The sequence below is a fragment of the Capsicum annuum genome, chromosome 3 (assembly GCF_002878395.1).
Source record: "Capsicum annuum cultivar UCD-10X-F1 chromosome 3, UCD10Xv1.1, whole genome shotgun sequence".
Taxonomy (NCBI): domain Eukaryota; kingdom Viridiplantae; phylum Streptophyta; class Magnoliopsida; order Solanales; family Solanaceae; genus Capsicum; species Capsicum annuum.
In genome coordinates, this window is record NC_061113.1 from 267,721,945 (window position 1) to 267,736,821 (window position 14,877).

General features: G+C 32.7%; 2 protein-coding genes across 2 annotated transcripts; both read right to left on the minus strand.

The window, feature by feature from the left end:
- Positions 1–8,173: 8,173 nt before the first annotated feature.
- On the minus strand, positions 8,174–9,089 carry LOC107861779 (acid phosphatase 1). Its single transcript, XM_016707147.2, has 3 exons — positions 8,761–9,089; positions 8,435–8,644; positions 8,174–8,351 (listed from the first exon to the last, which is right to left on the minus strand). Exons 1-3 carry the CDS (start codon positions 9,087–9,089, stop codon positions 8,174–8,176), a joined length of 717 nt encoding a protein of 238 aa, XP_016562633.2.
- A 1,280-nt stretch (positions 9,090–10,369) lies between these two features.
- Positions 10,370–14,561, minus strand: LOC107861780 (pentatricopeptide repeat-containing protein At1g51965, mitochondrial). Its single transcript, XM_016707148.2, has 2 exons — positions 13,594–14,561; positions 10,370–12,298 (listed from the first exon to the last, which is right to left on the minus strand). Exons 1-2 carry the CDS (start codon positions 14,377–14,379, stop codon positions 11,093–11,095), a joined length of 1,992 nt encoding a protein of 663 aa, XP_016562634.2. The 5' UTR covers positions 14,380–14,561; the 3' UTR covers positions 10,370–11,092.
- Between the last annotated feature and the right edge of the window lie 316 nt (positions 14,562–14,877).

Below are 14,877 nucleotides of genomic sequence, written 5' to 3' on the forward strand. Positions count from 1 at the left end.
GTCTAATTTATCTGACATTTCTAAGACCTTTTAAGCTTTGTGCGGTTGTAATTTTATTCTACCATCTCCAATAACCACTCTTAAGAAATTAATACTATTTTTACATAATTTCATTTTCTTTCTACTTATTATTATTCCATTATCTACAATTAATTTAAGAACTTGATGTAAATGTCCTAAATGTTCTCTCATATTATTACTAAAAACTAAAATATCATCTACGTAAACTAATATAAAATTTTTATAGTCTCTAAAAATACTATCCATTTTTCTTTGAAAAATTAGAAGAGCCGTCTTTAATTCGAACGGCATGACCAGCCATTCAAAATGTCCTTCTGGACATGTGAAAGTTGTCCATTCTATATTATCTTCATGCATTTTAATCTGTCAATATCCAAATTTACAATCAAATTTACTAAATATTTTTATTCCTTGTATTCTATTTATTAATTCTGTTTTGTCTGGTAACTTATATCCATCCATTACAGTATTATCATTTAGTCTTTTGTAATCTATTACATTTTAGTTTTTCCTCTTACTATTTCATAATGGTTTCTTACTATGAAAGCTGTTGACCTATGTCTTGATGTAGATCTTCTAATTATTCCTAATTCTAGTAGCTCTTTTATTTGTATTTCAAAGTTTTTAAGATCTTCATTTGTAGCTTCTATAGATGCTGTTTTTATAGTATATTCTTGATTAATTATTTCTATTTTGCAGGTAATTTGATTGGAATCTCAATATTGTAGGAGTTTTTCTCCGATTATCTCTAACTTATCTAGGATTTGTATTATTTTTTCCAAGTCTTTTTGATCTTTTATTACTCCTATTTGTTGTATACCTTTCTTAAAATTGTATAATTCTGTATCCATTTCTATTAAAGTATAGTCTTTTTTTATTTCTTCTACTACTAATAAATCTTGTAACTCTTCATACATTGTTGCCTTTTTACTATCATTACATGTACAATGTTCTCCTTTATCACGTTCTAGTGGTATTTCGGGTTTTATTTGGTCATCTGAGTTTCCATCTGGCTTATTCTTAAGAAAACGATATTTAGTTAAAGTAGGTTGTGTCTGCACTGGTGAGTGGGTGATATTACTAGCGAATATTACTCAATTTTTTGTAACTAAACATCCTCCATTATTTTGTACCATAAAGTCTAATCCTAACACAAAGTTTGCTTTTATGTTTAAATCTCTAACTAGTATTTCACTAAGTGTATATGATGGTTGGTAGAACTTTTCACAAGTATTAATAAAACTTATTTTTGCTTTTAGTATATAGTCTGTATAGGTATTATATGTTCCGTCCATTTGCATGGATTCTTGAGGTTTTGACAATTTTTTAATTAATTTTGCTGGTAAAATTTTACTATTTAAAATGCTCCTTGTACATCCTGACTCAACTATAGCTAAAGTCTCAAATTCATAGTCTTTAATTTTTATTCTTGCTAAAACTTTGACTGTACTAATTTTTTTCCTTCATTACATACCATTCCTTCAAATGGTACTATCGTTGATTTTTTTTTTGTCTAACTCTATTATTTTCATCAAATGTATTTAATAATTCTACTTCTAGTAAATCTTCCTCTGTAATTACCTCTTTATGTTTTTCGAGGTTATAAACTCTCATTTTTAATATTTTTAATCTTTCCTCTAATTCTAATATTTTATTGTCTGGTGTTTTAACTATTGGTTCTGGTTGTTTCTTGTGAAAATTACTTAAATTGTTTGTTGATTTTTAAATTTTTAAGATCTCTGAGGTTTTTTCTATACATTTTATGCATCCTTCCTTGTAACATTTCCTACATTTTGCCCTTTTGTTCTTACTTGAAAATCATTTACAAAAACAACACTGATTACTGTCTAATCCTTTTCCTTCCTCAAATTCATGTTCACATTCTTCTATCAAATTTACTAAATCATAATAGTCTGGATTTGTCTTTTTTAATCCTATTTCATTTATAAATTCCTCTTCTCCAGAATCTGAAGAATCAGATTTAATTATTTTTTTTCAAATACTTTCATACTTCTAATAGAGTATATACTTTCATTATCTGACTTATATTCGTCTACATTTATTAAATTTTCATTTACATCTTCTATTAATTGTGCATTCCTAAATTTATTATTGATTCTTCTTGGACAAGTATTTGCTAAGTGCTCTATGCTACCGCAAGTAAAACATTCTAATTTATTTTTGTAGGTTCTACTCGTGTTATATTTTCTTACATGTTTATCCTTATCTAGGTATGACTGATTTGCAGTTGATCTTCTTAAATAATATTTCTTCTTAGGACGATAGTCTTTTTTATATGCCTTTCTATATTTTTTCTTTTTATATTCTTGGTCATAATGTTGTGTAGTATATATGTTTTTATAAAAATCTATATCACTTCTTTTTAATTGCTTTTGTATCTGTATATTTGTACATTTTTCTTGTAATATATCCATTACATATTGTATTCTTTGTCCTATTGATCATGGGTTGTTTGGGTTTTGTATTACTCCTTCTCTCTTAGACCATTTTTCTTCTATCTCTCTTCCTAGAGCCCCTGGTAATTTATTAAATAATCTAGCTCCCAGAGTCTGATCAAATGAGTTTTCACTAATTGTACAATAATAAAAGTAATCATTTAAAAATTCTTTAATTCTTGACCAATGATTAATGCTTAGTTGTTCTAAATTGATTAAAGCTCTTTGCTGTAATACTACTAATCCACTATTAGGATCCTGGCCTGTTAGTAGAGTATGTACTTTGTTTACAAAATTGTATGGATTTGAGCCTAATTCTACCAATTCTTGAAAGTCTTGTGGGAATATAATCTTAACAGCTTCCCAAAGTGCTTTAGTACTTTCTCCTAGAAATGTTTCTAAATATCTATACATAATTTCTGCATCTCGTTCTCGATTACCCTGTATATGTTGTATGTAGTCCACTACAACTACATTTTTTCATATGTCTATTACATTATTCCATGCCTGAGGGTCATGAGCTGGTAAATTTAGAATTTTTCCTTTATTACCTTCTTCTTGTAATCTAATGGGTTCTTCTATTGACATTCTTTTTTCTCTAGATTTAATGTCTTATTCTATCAGAGTGTTTGGATTTGTCCTAAATACTCTATGTCTTGATAAATTTTCTGTTGTTAATAGTACGTTTTGTGTACCGGTTATTCTTTGGAAAGGGCTTAAGGAACTTGTCGCCCTTTCCATAAATTCTTTTATACTTTCGCCTATACTATATATCGATTCTGAGTCTTCACTTTTTATTTTCTTTTTACGTGTATAACCATAATTATCTGTTATTAATTCATATTTTATAAAATGCTCTTTCATTTTCTCAAGGTCTAAGTGTCCCAATTTACAGCCTGTGCATTTAAATACGCTATTGCTATTTATTTCATAAAGAGCTTCTGCTTTTATTATAACTTTATTTACTTCAAAACCTTCTTCTAATATTTCTATATTCATAAAATTAGTATTCTCACATTCTTCAATTTCTTCATCAGTCTCTTTTTCATTTGTGTATTGGTAGTCTGTGAATCTTACTGAAACTTTTTCTTTACTGTTTATATACATTAAATGATCAGTTGGCTTTAGTATTTCTTTCGTAGTAGATCTTTCTAAATTCCATTCTAATCCTGCATATTTTTCTGAGTTTATTTTTAAGGATTTCAATAATTTAATACTTTTATTTTCCATTAAACTTATTATATCGTCTATTTTTAGATTAAACTTTATACTACTGTTAGTGGCAAGTTTTCCTATAAATCTTACACATATAAGTAAATTATTTCCATTATTCATTTCTTCATATCCTTTAGTATGTACACCTATTTTAATATGCTTTCCAAATTCTAAAGTATTTATCATATAGTCTGGACTACAATAAAAAAGTCCCCCATTATTAGTCATGTCTACTTCAGTTATTCCTATTATAGATCTTTCTGAGTCTGACCATCTATTATCATATATTGTGATTAATACTTTAGTTCCTAAATTTTTTCTAGTTAATCCTTTTATGCCTATTACTATTAATTTCATGTGCATAAGATTCATGTTTAATTTTATAATTTCTTTTAAAGAGTCTGAGCTTATTAAATTTATGCTACAACTATCTTCTCCGATAACACACATCTGTTCTTCTCTATAATGCCTATATAGTTGTGCTCTTGAAAACATTCCTTCATTATATAATGTTTTAGCATTTAACAGTTTTAATTTATTTTGTTGAAATAATTGTATTTCTATATCTACGTCTATTACCTCTTCTAACTGTTGTCTTGAAGTCATTCTTGGTTTATTTATTATTTTTGATAGCACATTGTTTGTTAAACTATTTTGGATAAAACTTGATCTTTGTCTAGTAAAACTTGATCTTTCTACTTGGAGATGCTGGAAAAAGGTCCATGCTTTTGGCTTAGTTGGTTTAGTTATTTTAGCTTCTTTTAATTCTTTTTGAGGGGTTATTTCTATCCTTTTTAGTTGTTCTATTAATTCTTCTATATTTTTATCTTGACTGTCTTTTTGTTTTTCTTTTTCTAGATTCTTATTCAGTTCTAATAGTAACAAAATTATAATATTATTTTATTTTATGATTAAAGAGTCTGCTTTTCCCTGGGGTTGATGATCTGATAATCCTTCGGGATTTGGTTGGATCTGTGCTGCCTTTTGTAATATTGCTAGATAAAGTTCATTTTGAAGTATATCATTCATGAGAGTATTATATTTTTTATTTTATTAATTTCTTTTTGTACCTCTTGTAATACTAGCCTTATTTCAAGATTTTCCAAATTACCTTTGTCTTTATTAATTAAAACTTTGAATTTTTTGTCTAATTCTGTTTGTTGGTTCTTTAAGAAATCAAAATTTAATTCTATTTTATCTAACAATTTCTTTTGTTTGTTTTGCAGGTCTTCTAATATCTCCAGAGTTTATAATATTTTTGTATTTTCTTGTTGAGTCTTTTATCCTAGGTTTATTATAAAATTTGTAATGGTATTTCATTATGGATTTTCTTCATGTAATGTCTGTTTTCCGTTGTTAAAATTACATCTAATAAGAGAATTATCTTTAAAACGTTTGTATTTCTTTTCAGCTGGGATTGTTAGATCTAAGTATTCTAGCTTCTTTAAATTATCTATTTTTTCACTACTATTCTTTATCCTAACGAGGGTGTATTGTTACTACCTGTTTTCTAATTGTTTGTATTCTAAAATTTCTATAGTCTATACAATATCTAATACTTTCCAATCTACCCTTTAGCAAACTTATATGATTTATGCAATTTACTAAATTTATAAAGTCTGAAATAATGATTGTTTCTGGTAATTCTGTAGTTTCTATTATTTCTATTTGATTTATTAGTCTTTGTTCTATTCTTAAAATATCGTTTCTTTGTCTTATTTCTTTATATAATTGATTATATTCTATTTGTATTTGTCTCGCAAAAGGATGCGTTTTCATGTATTTTTACCCTAAAGGAATAATTACTTGGTCACAAAGTCTTTTATAATGGCTTATTCTTTTATTATAATTAGATATGTCAATACTAATTCCCTGTAATTCCCAACTTATTTCACTTACATATTCTTTGAATAATTCTGATTGTGAAGTGTCTATACATTTTAATAAATCTAAATAAATACTTAAAAATATTTCTAGTTCTTCTTTCTCTGCCTTTTGTTTTATTTCTTCATTGAAGAACCAATATCTTAGCAAAAGGATGTCTTTTCATTTATTATTATTTCTAGTCTTAAGATGTTTTATTAAATAATATTCTAATTCGGATATTGTAGTAATTAGTTTATCTAATGTTATAGGGTCTTCTTTTGTAGTACTAAGTCTTTTATATTCTATATATAAACTATACAAATAATTTTCGATTTCTTTTAATGTTTTTGTACTTTTAGGTGGTATATTCATTAAGCCAAATAAAAAGGGTGCATATCTCTTAAAATCTTATCTACCCAAAGCTCGTGGTTAGTATAAGCTATTTGTTCTCTAACTTCTCTTAATCTATTATCTATCTCTTGTAATTCAGTCCAAACTTCTTCTCTAGATTGTGGAGAAAGTTCGAATAATTTAATACTTAATTGTCTATGTTGTAATAAGACGTTATATAAATTGTTAAGTTGTTCCTTTAAACTTCTTTGAGACCAATAATATTCTGAATCTAATATTATTAAACGTTCGTAGGGTCTAGACTTTCTTTTATGAGTTCTTGAAAACATATATAATAAGGTTTCCTAGAATCTTAATTTCAAATTATATATATATATATATATATAATCCCCTCCCCTATTTCCATCACCCCCACCCCACCCCACAACACCGTTTCTTTCTCTATTTTTTTCGTAACCCGGCACCCCCATCCACCCCGTTTCTTCATATGAGGCGAAGCCATGGGAAATTTCATAAAAGGTGAAATTGAATGTTTTGAGAAGTTTTTTTTACTGAAACTTTTTATGTTTTTAAGTTAAAAATTTGTGAAATTTATGGTACTTGATAGAAAATTTGTGTCAAAATTATCTCAAAGTTGACAACTTTGTTATTTTAGTAATTCTGTTTTGCCTTTTGACAAGGGTGGTTGAACCCAAAATTCGATTATGAAAAATGGAGCGGAAGGGTGGTTGAATCCAAAATTCTAGAATGCTATCTTGATTAAAAGATACAGAACTTTTTCAAAAAAGTTATTTACTCACACATAGCATCCTTGTTAATGTTGACTGTTAAAAACGTTGAAGGAGTTAGAATTGAAGGTTGAAATAATATTTTAATGGAGGAAAAACCTTAAATTGATGTCTTTATGGTTGTTCTCTTGATGGTGTTAATGGAAAAAAAAAAAATGAAGGGGAAGGCTTTTTCGTAGCAGGGGTGGGGGTTAGAAGAGGAGAAAGAAAGGGGGTGGGGAGTGGGGTGGGGGGAATGGTCTGAGAAGAAGAAAAAAATGGTTGTGGGGGAGTTGAAGAGCAGGGCGGGGGCGGCGGGGAGATCTAACTGAAGAAGAAGGAAGGGTAGGGGGTGAAGAAGAAAGGGTATTTATATATGTATATATGTGTGTGTGTGTGGCATCATTTTTAAAATAAATATTTACGTGGCAATGACGTGGCAGTGACGTGGACGCGTGTGTAGTGCACCTCCCTTTGTGAGAGTGGTAATATAATTTAAGGGGGTATTTAATTCACTTAAAAATTGTCAAGGAGGGTATATAATTTCCCAACTAGTTAAGGGTCTAAAGTAAATTTTGACTGCAAGTTCAAGGATGTTTCGATATATTATCTCTTAGTTAATTAGTGATATAATTATCATTAGGAATTCTTGCTAGAATCATGAGATTGTCAAATCTTTCTAGGGTTAATATATGAAATTATCTAATATATTAATTAACCATGGTTAGGCCCCTATTTTATTTAATTAAACGGAGACAAATGACAATAATAAAATGGGATACTTGTCATTCATCCTAAGTGAGAATTTGAAAAATAGACACTAAAAAACGAAGAGGAGTCGGATTTTGAACTCGTACCTTGTACTTCACCTTAATATGTTCAATAAATATATTACTTTGGTGAAAGAATGACTTATTTTAGTCCAGTGCTTTTGACCAACGTAACGATTTCTCACAAGCGATATTATCGCATCCAATGCTCTATTTATTAGCTTTACTATAAAGTATTACTTGTAAAATTAATGCTCGTCAAATATTAATTCTCATTGATCATGTTGTTTGATTGAATATAAAATTTTGGAAAGAATTTAAACCTTCAAAACTGTTGACCTTAAACATGTCAAATATTTATGTATCTACATAAATATGTCATTACGGATAACATAATTTTGTTTTTAATATTAAACAGTTTCTAAATATCCTTCGAATTTCTTCTTCTGATCAGAGATACCTTACATACATGCCCCATTATATGAAGTCCAAGGTCGAGAGAATATAGAACTAGTTTGCTAGTTATCTTACTATAGCCGGATTAGCCTGACGTTTTATTTCCAATTAATGTCATCTTGCAAAATGAAAAGAGAGAAAAGAAATCAATTTTGCCTCAATAATAGTGCAATTAATTAACTGACATCTACAAATAATATTGTCATGGCATTTCGAAATTACATTTTAGAGATCGAGAGCCTTATTTCAAGATAATATATAGTTTCAGCAGTTAAAAATAGTACATGGGATTTGGCATTTTGTAAGTGCGCATCAAAAAATCTATAATAATATCACCCCAGCCCCCTAAGTTGCCAACGAGTCTATATCCAGCTTTCACCAACTCCGCCCTTTTCTGAGTTTTCCAATTGCCTGAATGCTCTGAGTATATTGAACTATCATTTTTTCCCCTGCGTAAGTTTAATCAGTCAATATTCATATTCATTTACCCAGCTAAAATCAGGATATGTTTGCAAGAATATTACTATCTTACTTGCAAATGAACTTGAACCATGAATGGTAGCCAACTTTCTTTAGGTTGTCCATTCTCACTTGTTTAAATTCTTCTTTTGTGTCCGTTATAAATATCGGTTCGATACCCAAACCTAATAACGTTTGGTACAAGCGTAGAGCGCCAGGCACTGCTGGTGATTTTCCTTCTTTAATCCATGATTCAAACTTCAGCACGTTAGGCTTTGTTGCCCTGACCATAATAAATTGTTTATTGTGTAAACCATGCATGCATGCATGTATACAACGTTTTTTATATTTAGGGTATTCAATTGAATTACATAAAGTAGTAGTAGTCGAAAAACTTACCCAAAGCCAACCGTAGGGCGAGCATAATAAGGAACGTTAGAGAGGGTGGTTTCATCAATATTAAACACCCAAAGGTCCTTTCCATCTTTGGAAACGTTAAGGGTCTTTGCATACTCGATTGCAGCGTCAACCACAGCGTTACAGTCGTCGCGGTATTGTTGGCCAGTCATGTACTCACTTACGTAGCTTTTGCACTGAAGGGGCACAGTTTTCCAGTCAGGGATGTTGTTAGTCTCAACAGCCAGACGCCAACTCAAGCAGTTGATTTGAGTGGCGGATGCCACGGCTGCTCCTAGGGCTATAAAGAGGAGGAAGAAAATGTCCTTCATATTTGTTGCTACAACTTTGATGATGTGTATTCTGGTCCTTTATATAGAGTTTGGACCCAACCTTTACCATCATGATAAGTTGGCGAATTACTATAGCACGTTTATTACACCTGATTAATTTTTTCCAGTTAAGATTACTTGTAACAATCATGGTCCTACGAGAAATGAATGATAGGTGGTGCCACAGTCCGAAGACAAAAATTACCCTGTTTTACAACTTTTTGTTTGGTATCTTTTTATTTTTTAAACCCTGTTTTACAACTTTTGTTTGGTACCGTTCTACCTTTTTATTTTTTAATAATCTATCATAATTGACATCTTTCCGTGTTTAAACGTTTATGATATTTGTGTTCACTTTAGGGTGTGTTTGGTGCGAAGGAATTTTTATTTTGATAACCGTAGTATCTGGGTCAGCTTGCGCATCTCGACTAATTCCACAGGATACCTGCCACCCAGAGACGGAGGGGCTCCTTTCCTGCCACTAAACTATCCCTTGATTTAGTTATGGGTTCCCACTTATTAATATTTATAACTTTTGGCGATTTTTCTATGTAATTTTAAGCCTTACTGTAGCGGGTGTGGATTCTACTCTACATCCGCCACTGCTGCCACCACTCACCAGCAACAGATATCAGGTAACTTTGTCCACCAAGACTAAAACATATAGAAAGAGATTACCTAATGTTTTATCTCTGTTGGGAAATGAACCTCATGATGTTCAACCCAACTCCATTGAACCACTAGGCCACACCCTTGAGTCGCAGAAAAATATGCTCGATATGTTGGCTTAGAATATTATCCTAAAAATAAAAATGTAGGGCTCAAGAATTGAACATGGAACCTCAAGGTGAATTTGAAACCCCATATTTCACCAAGTTATCTCTAATATATTGTTTAGGGAATTCAAAATTTATATATGTAAATTAAAAGGAAAAAAAAATGTACCTTACGTAATGCCTAAACAATGGTGATATTTCAGATAGGAAAAAGTGAACAATTACCAGATGAGATGTGTTTTGATAAATAGTTGATGATAATTTAAATAAGAAACTAATACACTTGATTGTTTAGGTATAAAACTCTAACGAAAACTGGAATACTCGTGTGCTTTTAATCCTTCACTCAGTATTAAAATTTAAAATGCTGTTGTTCAGATTAGTTCATTGGTTTAAACTTCCAACTGTATAACTAGTTAGATGAATTTTCACACATAAATTTAGCTCACACACACTGTAACCTTCAACAACAGAACGTGTGAGTTCTATCGAAACAGTCATCTATGGAAAATGCTACACGACTACATCTCAGAGGATAGTTATACACCCACAATATGACGATACATTCATCGACAACATTGGAGACAGGATATAAGTTGCATAGATAATATTCCACAAATTTACTTGCCAGAAATAAACACTGCTTACTGTCCCAATTCACTTTTCAACTCTTTCAAGACCCAGTGATCAGTTCAGTTAAATATTTGATTTTCACAAACAGTGCCAATTATTCAAGAAATAAGCAGCTAAGAACTTGACCCAACTTCTGTCTTCTTTTCACTTTTCACCTCAACTCTGGCAACATGGGTGATTAGTGCTATCTCATGCTTCAAGATTCAGAGGCATTTAGAGATTTCATCTACAGCGGTTACTATGGCCAAAGAGGACTTTGAACATTACAATAACTGTAGACGTAAACAATTTCACCACTTTGGATTTTGTAAATAAGCACCAATCTACAATTGCCTCTCTGACAAAGAGATCAGATCATGTAACAACTTTCACATAAGAAAAGAATCCATGTCGTCTACAGAAGGGCACTCTTCGAGACAGCTTAGTTCCTAGTAATGAGAGTTCTCAGTATAAATTAAATGTCATGCCGCTTTAACAACATTAGTGCTCAAGCGAAAGCACAACTGAGCGGTAAAATCCTTTATGGACTAACCACCCAATGGACTAATCTAGTCCATGTTTCCCTAACACCTTAATCTAGTCCATGTTTCCCTGTCACCTAAATGGACTAACCACCCAACCGGTGATTGGATTTTGCCTGCGAATTCTCGATGTTCTATGAGAACCACTTTGTAAACGTTCAAGGATGGTGTACGTGATTGAATCAGCTGTCAAACCTTGTTCCTTCAATTTTGCATATAAACTAACAGCTTCTGAAGTTCTCCCACTTCTCTCGAGACAGCCAAGTAGGATATTGTAAGTCACTATGTTAGGATAACAGCCAGCTGCAAGCATTTCATCAAATAACCGACGTGCCATCTCAACTTTTTCGGTCTTCCCAAAGCACTCAATGAGAGTGCTGTATGTTACAACATCAGGATTCATGCCCTTTTCCTGCATCTCGATGAATTTCATGTGTGCTTCATCAATGTCACCATTCTTTCCCAGACAATTTATTAAGGAGTTATAGGAGACAATATCAGGTTTACAATTGCTATTCTCAAGTTCTTCAAAAACCTTGAGAGCTTCCTCAACCTCCCCAGCTCTACCAAAGCTAGCGATCAAAATGTTATAAGTAAATATGTCTGGGGAGGGGCCATCCTGTTTCATCCTCTCATAGAGATCATGAAGATGAGAAATTTGCTTTAATTTCCCAAGAGCAGAGAAGACAGTATTATACATGAAGGCATCTGCTTCTACTCCCTTCTCATTCATCTTATTCAGCAAATCAATAGCCTCAGTTACTTTCTTAGCATTGCATAAGCTCTCTAACATGGACAAGTAAGCATCGCGATCTCCTCTATCATGGAAGCTCCACATATTGCAAAACAGTCTATGAGCTTCGCTTGCATGACCTAGTTTACTCAACGTTCTAATAAGATATGTGTAAATTGATTTATTCATGTATCGCTTAGACATTTCCACGACTTCATCAAGTCTTCCAAGTTGCCCTTCAGCCGCCAATACATTTAAAATAATGCTGTAAGTAAATTCATTTGGCCGGCAACTATTCTCCACCATCTTAGAGAACACAAAGATACTCTTATCAACCATGCGTCCCTTGGCAAGAGCTTCGATCATAGTATTATAAGCAATTAAATTTGGTGAAATACCCTTCGAAAGCATTTCCTGAAAGAAAGACAATGATTCACCTGGCTTCCCTAATTTCCCAGTCATTCTAATCAGAATGGTATAAGTATATTCATCAGGTTCACAGTGCCACTTCTTCATGTCCTCGAAAACCTTATGGACCTGATCAACCTGGCAAGTGCTGCACATTAGAATCATTAGCCAAGCAGAACCACATTCATCTTATATTTCAAGACTCCCTCAAGAAGTGGGGTCAAAACACTTCTCTAGCATTTCCAAATGCATGTATACTGTTTGTTAAGTATTTTATCTAGAGACAATGATTACATTTGTCAGATCTCAAAGAAGGACACACTAAACCACCTGTCCATTGCTTCGTGAAAGAAAATGCTACCCTCTGATAAAAAAAGAAAGCTCGTGCCTCGCCAAAAAGAATTGGTTCGCAAAGTAGAGGCCTTTCCCCTAGACGTTGGTAAGATGATTTTTTTAGTTTTTTGCACTAATGACTAATAAAATACCTTCAAAGCAATTTAAAAGACGTTTCTAGTTTTTGCAAACGTATATCCTTGGCCATGGTTAAGTGAAAAATCCTTCTCATAGTTGCACTATCTAGACTATAACCCTTCCTATCCACCTTAACAATATCTTAATTCAGTGTACCTCACAAAACCCAGAAGTAGAAATAAGGGTAAAACACTTCCTTTTTTGAAGAGCCAAAATGCGTGCGTACACGAATGTTTAGAATACTAGAACGAGTTCACCAAGTGTCCCCTTTGTCGGAGCATGATCATTCATACCCAAGGATGCGACTCCAATTTTTCGACTACTAAGCCACCCCTCTGGGGGTCAAGATTATGCACTTCTTTTTGAATAATTATTCCTTTTTATTTTATTTTTTTTGGTATAACCAAGATAGCTTGTTTCCATTGAGGGGGGTCAAGATTATGCACTTCTTTTTGCATAATTATTCCTTTTTATTTTATTTTTTTTGGTATAACCAAGATAGCTTGTTTCCATTGATTTGGTATACCTAGTTCCACAAAGTTAGTAAGGATTCACATTTCAGATGAAGAAACTTGAGATGAACCATCTGTTGCAGAACTAAATGTTATTGTACCACAAATAATTCATTAATTTCAGAAAGTTAAGTTAAAGACTACACCTTATACACCATATGGTTCTTCCCAAAAAGGATCAGTTAATAATGCCGGCGAGCGGCAGAGACAATGTCACACTTCTACAGAAAAAAGGCAATTCAGTTCACTAAAGCCCCCTGGGGAAGGGCCTAACCACAAGGGTCTAATGTACACAATAAGGCTGTCTCCACGACTAATGCCGACCTCTTGGTCCCATGGCAACAACTTTACTAGTTACGAGAGACAATCTCATACTACAACTCAGAAACTTTAGATTCCAAGAAACTGAATAAATGTGAAAGCCAATCATAAGGAATGCAAAGATCAAACCTTTTGGTCCCTAACAAGAGCATCAAGAAGTATGTTGTAAGCAAATATATCCAATCTATACCCACGCATCCTCATTTCTTGATATACTTCCAACGCCTTATCGTAATTGCACAATCTAATATAAGCTTGTAAAAGACACTTATAACTATAGCAATTCAACCTCAATTCCCATTTTTGAACCAAACCCAAACACCTCTTTAGCTCATCGCCACCATCCCCTTTGAATTCTCCATCTCCAAATATCCCAATGAGAAGATTAACAGTCGATATATTCCCTTTAATACCAAACTTTTCCATTTCATCAACAATCTCACGTACACAATCGAGCCGGTTAGGTATACAGGATTTGGAAATAATGAGAAGGATACGGTTGTAAGTGAAGCAATCATGACGGAATTTAGGGATTTCGGAAGGGCAAAATCGGAAAAAGCGAAGAGAGAGGGTTGGAGATTTTAGCGATTTGAGAATTTCGGAAGCTTCAGAAGGAGTTAGGGTTAGTGTAAGTGTATCAAGGTAATCGGATAAGTCAAGGAAAGGATCGGAAGAAGCTGAAGGAGGTGATTTGAGAATTTGGGAGATTTTACAGATTAGGTCACGGCGAGGAAGAGCGTAGCCTCGGGAATCGGTTTGGAGTGAAGGGGCGTCAACTTCGACGGCGAATGAACGGCCGTTTTCGGCTTCTACCACCACTCTTCCGCTGTATTTGGTGGCGAAGTGACGGAGCTGTTGCCGGGATGTTAGCCGGAGACGGTGATAGGGATGCCGGAGTTTCATGCAGTTCTTCATATGCTGTGTGGAGTTGGATTTACGGAACCCAGCATCAGTGTTATAGGCTATTCAACGAGAGGCCCATTTCTTATTGGGCTGAGGCCCATTCAATCGACATAGCCTGTACATTGTGTAACAAACATTTCTCTGAACTATAGTTGATAGTTTCAAATTGGACCTTAGTTTGGTTGTTTTCGTCACCGGAGGATTCACTTGTGTTTGGAAACTATTGAGAGTTTGTCTGAAACAAGGAAAAATGTGTTAATTATTTTAGGAATGTTATTAATGGAGCATGGAATTAAGAACAATTTTCTTATGTAACAAACTAAAATACGCTATAAATTTGTTTTTTCTATACAATGCAAGCCTTCAGGCTACACTTTGCTAAACCTAATCATTGGCTACAAATATATGACTATCAAATGACATTCCAAACTTTGTGTCTTTCTGCATATGTTAAAAAGCTTACCAGTATTGGATATCCACATCAAGTAATTTAATCTTAATGGTTAAAGT

Coding starts and splice junctions, on each gene's coding strand:
- LOC107861780 (XM_016707148.2), bottom strand. CDS start 14,379: ATGAAGAACTGCATGAAACTCCGGCATCCCTATCACCGTCTCCGGCTA. Junction 12,299..13,593: donor CTCTTGTTAGGGACCAAAAG/GTTTGATCTTTG, acceptor AGCACTTGCCAG/GTTGATCAGGTCCATAAGGT.
- LOC107861779 (XM_016707147.2), bottom strand. CDS start 9,089: ATGAAGGACATTTTCTTCCTCCTCTTTATAGCCCTAGGAGCAGCCGTG. Junction 8,645..8,760: donor CGCCCTACGGTTGGCTTTGG/GTAAGTTTTTCG, acceptor TATTATGGTCAG/GGCAACAAAGCCTAACGTGC. Junction 8,352..8,434: donor TGGTTCAAGTTCATTTGCAA/GTAAGATAGTAA, acceptor AAACTTACGCAG/GGGAAAAAATGATAGTTCAA.